Below are 6,000 nucleotides of genomic sequence, written 5' to 3'. Positions count from 1 at the left end.
AAAGTACCAGCTTTTGCAGGAAAAGGCCTTAGGATAGGGATGCCAATGAGACTGACAATATACTGGTGGGCTGGGCTGCTATGAATGGAGTAGATACTGCTATAAAGGATACAAAAATTATTGTAAATGGCAATAATCTTCATTCACTAGTGTCTGCACTTGATCTGATCCAGTCTTCTAAAAGTTATGTTTTTCTATTACGTTTCTGTGTTGCAATGTTTTCTATGGCTCAAATGTCACTTGGAAGGAGTTTTGTGCTGTTATTGAAGATGGATAATAGAGGCGATTAAAGTATTTGGATTCCTGATTGATAATACAAGAAATGTGTTTTGATTTTTGAAACTCATTTTTCTCATTGAAAGTAATATCTCAAGTCCTTTTCTTCTGAAAGTTTGGGAATTACAGACAGAGCCCTAACCCAATGCAGCTTTTGTCGGAAATAAACATGTGATGCAATGTAACAGATGAGGGAGAACGCTGTTTTCCTCCCCCCACATTCCTTGCCAAAGAGGTGCCAGGGTGGTAATAGCATTATTTGTTCTGCTCTGCTTTAAGAATCTCTCCTCCAATCTTAGTTCTGGGATGGATGCTTGCACTTCCTTGTGCACTACTGTTTCAGAAACCGAGATTCCTGCCTTCCTAATTTGTAATCTTCATGCCTTCAGCCCACTGTGCTTCAGTACATCTACAGCTATCAAGCTGGCCAAACAACATCTGGGAAATATGTATGCTTAGAGAGTTTCCTGTATAAATAACTTTATCAAATAAAGTCAATAATAAACAAAAAAAAGAGGAGAACAAATTTTTAGAGTATAATAGATATAATCTGTTTAGATACCTCATCATATTTTCCTGCATTCCTTGGAATCTAATTTAGTTGCTACACAGAGAAAGTATTAAAACACAGAATGTAGCTTACATCTATTGGAAATAAAACTGGTTTTTTTAAAGAACTATTAGACATAAACACAAAGGATCAGTAACCTTCTCATTAACCTCTCAAAATGGGATCCATTCCAAGCTAGGCTTGAAAACGTTCTCTCTCTGAAAACTACCATGCAGTCTTACCAGTTAATTGTTATCCTTATCAAAGAATGACCCACATTAACATTTAGCTTGAGGTTATTAGCATATTTATAAAAATAAAAAAGAAAAAAGTGACCAACATTGTTCATGTTGCTGCCCTTTAGAGTACGGGAAAAGAGAATGCAGCAAGTATGCTTAGGAAAAAAAAATGTTTAAAATCATGTTCAAACATTCACAGTTTCATGCTTGTGGACTGCTGACTGAACAAGAACTACTTTCAGACATAAGACATTTTGTTTCACTGTGCTTTTCTTTCTTGATGTAAACAACATTAAGCTAGTTAACATAGACCACTGGATGGGGACAGAGGTCACAGTATAATCTCTCCATTTCAGTACATTGAGATTAATGAGGCCAGCAAAATACTCTTCTCTGGTTCTTCCATGTGATAGCATTTTTCTGATGACATCATGGAAGGCATTCTAGTATTGTGATATATGAATTACTTTTCAAAGGATCAGAACTTGGGATGTGCTGAATGTGTTGGCAAAAATTCAAGCATTTCTGAGCCTAGGGAATGTGTGCCAGCTCATGAGTAATGGAAGCATTTTAGCTCCTGACCTGACAATTGCCTACAAAGATATATATGCTCTGAACACTGCCCCCTGAAAGGGCTCTCCTCCCCTTTTTTCCTCTCCCTCTCCCACCAGCAAACTGAGAAACCAAACTCTGGACAATAGCACAGTTTTGGCAAACTTCCCAAACAGTTCTGAGAATAAGACTACCATCAGCCTTAAGAGAAGGATAAATTTCCCTCAAAGATAATACATGTGGGAAGTGTACTTTGATCTGTAACACTGGTAGAAACGAAGAGTAGACAATGCAGAAACAAGTAGAAGTGACGTAACCCATAAGATCAACCCCAAATGCTAACAATCGTTCCACAAAAGAAGTGGCTAGGGAAAAATCACATGGGGTCAAGTCAAGCAGAGAACTAAGCCTCACCACTAAATTGCCTGATGGTGTTCCTATTAAGCAGAACTGCCCTCCCCATTATGCAGCACTTACTGCAATTAAGTATAGTTTGGCATAAATTAGTTCTCTGGGAAATGACCCAATCATCAGGTTTCATCAATTAAGCCTTTCTTGTATAAACAGTGTACTGTGTTTAGAAGACAAAGTCAGTGCAATTTTCTTTGCTTATACGACTGAACACAAGTCTCAAAGACATCTAGAAATCTTGATAAATCCCACATTTATTGCTGTGTTTTCATTCTCCTTGGTTTAACAGATATATCAACTTTGTTGTTTTGTTTCTTTCAAGCATTTGAAAGGAGTTGTCTCTTACCTACTAACACCCTAGTGTAATAACCACCACAGCACTGATGTTTCGGTTGCACAGCATGTATCTGACCACCACAGCAAACCCCTGGTGAATTAAGAATAAATGGAATGTACTTGTCCTCACAGCATTGGAAGCCAGGTTTATTGTCGTGCAGAATCCCATTACAACATACCTAGAAGTAGTTAAAAAAAAAAAAAAAAATGTCAGCAAGGCAATATCTGTTAAACAGAACATAATGCGTTCTCTGGCAAAACAATGTATACGAAAACATGTACAACACATCCTTGTACGGACACTAATATGACTGCAGTCAAATAAAATGTAACTTGGCTAAAACCCTGTGCCCTCCAGCATTATCAGGCTTCAATAAACTACTGTGTATCTGACACAATGCTGCTATTTTGTGGCTTTCAACCATACTGCACCTTAATAAAATAGTCCATTAATATGAATCATCTTCATATGCCTTGCAGGCTGTTTGAGTCTCTCTGAGTCTCTCAACGTGGAGTAGATTGCAATATGTAGATACAATCCACAATCATCTTATCCTTTTCTTTTCTCCCCTGTTCTTATTTATTTATTTGTTCATTCATTCATTTATGATGAAACATGTCACCTGCACCTCTTACAACTAAAAAACAGTATTTCCCAGTATGAGCTTTTGGGTTTTCTTTCACATAAAAATAAGTGGAATTTTCTTCTTACAGCACACGATCACTTATTTGAGACCACAGTTCTTCAGACAATGTGATCTCAAGAGAATAGCATCTATATAAGAATTTTCTTTTTTTTTTCAAAATAATATTTACATGGAAATGAATTTTGAACAGGCCTTTTAACTGTGGACTTCTTTCTAGGTGCTGTCAAGGAAATTATATGCTTGAACAATCAAATAATTATTTGTACACCTACTCCTGTGTCGATGGAGTGGCACACTGCATGCACAGCAAATCATATAGAACAGTCAGTAGAATTGTCATAAAAATTGTAACCTCAGAACCTACAGTCAGTGCAACTTGTACCAGCCAGAAGGATGTCTCGTACAGCTTGACGGCAAATGCAGTTGGCGGTACAGCACACAAGTTAGAGCGGAGTTGCTCCTTTGTTTTCTTTTGACATGGAGCACTTCCACCCTTTACTTCACCACATTCTAAATCAGGTTATTGTAGCACCAAAGAAAGAAAGTGTTCCTCTAGAAGGATCCTTTGTTTACCCACGTACTTTAATTAACAGCTAACAAAAAACTTCAAAAAATTTGCATTACCAAGTTACTAGGCTTAGGAAATCTAATTTGTATTACATTTATAATGTTAACATAAATATATACACACAAGAAAAAAAGTATTACTTTTCTTAAGTAATAAACAAATTCTTTCTGACTTCTGTGTGAATACATGATGCTTTGTTTTGTCCAGTTTTGAATGGCCTTTAGTCAATCACCCTTGGGAGTATTAGGTTAGGTTCTAAAGTTACAATTTACAATACATAAACAATATGTAGCCCAAAATTAATATGAGGTATGACAGAAGGTGTTCTTCTTTCCCCACTATATTTTGAGGTTTTATAACCTTATATGTTTTGAATTGTCACACAGTTTTCTGCTTTTCCAGCACACTTTCTTGTTCAGCATCTGTTTTAGACTACCAACATAGCTGAATTTTGTCATTTTCTGTTGGGGAATTTAGAGTCTCTGTAGGTCCTTTTATATTATTTTGCTGTCCACCTTGCCACTGGTAATACAATCCAATCTTTGGATTTAATTAACCTACTGTTCTTTCTTCCAGATCATTAGTTAAGATGTCAAATAAAACTGCTTTACACCTCTTCTCTGCTTCCCATCTTTTGGATATTTTTTTATGACTGGCACACACTCCAGGTTGAGGTTTGTTTTCATTTGCAATTGGCTCCAAAGCAACCTAGCAGGTTACCTGGTCTCTCTGTATCTCCAAGTCATTTAAAAGCATTCTTAAAAATATCAAATCAAGCACTATTGTGCCACTGTCCTGAGACTAGATCCCATTCAGCGACAATTCTTGACATTTGTAAAGAATGGCCTCTGTCCTGTCCTTTTTGCTGCATCCTGAGCTTGAGACACCAGAGCCAGTACATACTGTACGTGCAAGCATGAAAGGAGGCCAAATACATGTTCCTCACACTTTCTTGGTCCCAATTTCTGTGCCCCTTGGGATTGTGTCTCCCTCTGTGATCTGTCTAGCCCATATTCTCTTCTTTTCATGGATTTCGTTAGTCTTGCCTGTACTGCTTCCTTCTTTTCAGTGATGCATACCACCCAAATTCCACCCAAGCACAGTCTTTCCATCTTTCAGAGAAAGAATCTTGCACATCTTTGGCATTATCCAGGCCCAAATGCTTGAGCAGCCATTTTACTTTCCGTGCAATGTTCCCAGTTTTAAGAAATGCCCCTTTGCCTGTGAATCCTCAGTAGAAACAGCTGCTCTGCATATTTTACACAGATACTGGGAGGGCCATTTTAGTACTAACTCTAAAGCATTCTGGTTGGAACATTACTTGTAAGCTTACATTATTACTGGTGTCTCTCCTTTTCCTCCTTAATTCCCTCAAAAAATCCCTGGCTGAACACCCAGGTATGTTACAATAGTTTCAGCAGCTACTTTTCCTTGTTAAAAACGATTTAAGATCCTCAGTATTTCTCAATACCCTGTTAGACAGCTTCCAAAAAGGGGTCCAGTCAGCTCTAAAACACATTCAGACTCTCATCTGGCATTACCGATTGATATAGTTGGTGCTATTATTATGTAGCTCCATAACATCCTCTGCAGTCAGCTGTAAATTGTTAAATAACACTTTTTTGGCAGTCCTCTAAAGATAGTTAGTTTCTATTTGCATTGATATTCAGCCCAGCGATTCTGCATTATCAATCCATAAAATAAAATGCATTCAAGTAATGCTAAAATTATGTCATTGACAAGGAAGAAAAGCAGATGGATTGAAAGTTATAGTGGCAAAAGGTTACTATTATCTCATCCTCTTAGATCTAAAAGTGACAGTCCCAACTGGATGGTGTTACTATACATGGGAGCAGAAGCCTCATAGCGATCAGATACAGTGACACCAACATTTTAGCCAGGTCGGAGTTCTCACTCTCGTACAGAGGGTTGAATGCTTGACATATGCTTGCTACGCAGGAGACCTTTACTGTCTATGGAGGCGATACAAAATGTTCATCCTTAGCTATCATGGGAGCCCTTAAAAACATTGGTAGGCTGAGTTACGTACAAATCAATCCTGTGGTTAGCCTCCCCCAAGCCCACAGAGGGGCTGTGACCCAGGAGCACAGGGAGTGGGAAGGGCTGGGCATAAAGAAAGGCTTATTACAATACCTGAGCAAGGCCCAGTCAGCCATGACAACAGCGCAGAGTAACCACGCATCAAATCTGGTGGCAGGATTACACTACATTTTAACGATTTTTAAAAATACTCCAAACTTGTCAATGCAGCTCTCTTTTAATGAAAATTGTGTCATCCCCGATCCCTCTGCTTGCTGAAGACTTTGTTGAAGGATATTATCTGGCCTTATGGACACACGCCAGTTGAGCTAGGACTGATTTACTCAAATAAACAGCTGTGCTAGGCAGCCATGTTTATCC

The 6,000-nt window shown here is 38.2% G+C and overlaps 1 protein-coding gene across 1 annotated transcript in view; it reads right to left on the bottom strand.

Moving 5' to 3' along the window:
* Positions 1 to 6,000, bottom strand: part of USH2A (Usher syndrome 2A (autosomal recessive, mild)) — a 394,584-nt gene that overhangs the window by 96,614 nt on the left and 291,970 nt on the right. The window contains 1 exon segment of the mRNA XM_009894321.1: positions 2,375 to 2,543. Within this exon segment, the coding sequence (XP_009892623.1) occupies positions 2,375 to 2,543 (169 nt within the window).

This window comes from Charadrius vociferus, unplaced genomic scaffold (genome assembly GCF_000708025.1).
Source record: "Charadrius vociferus isolate BGI_N301 unplaced genomic scaffold, ASM70802v2 scaffold261, whole genome shotgun sequence".
Classification (NCBI taxonomy): Eukaryota; Metazoa; Chordata; class Aves; order Charadriiformes; family Charadriidae; genus Charadrius; species Charadrius vociferus.
This window is presented reverse-complemented; position numbering and strand designations above follow the sequence as displayed.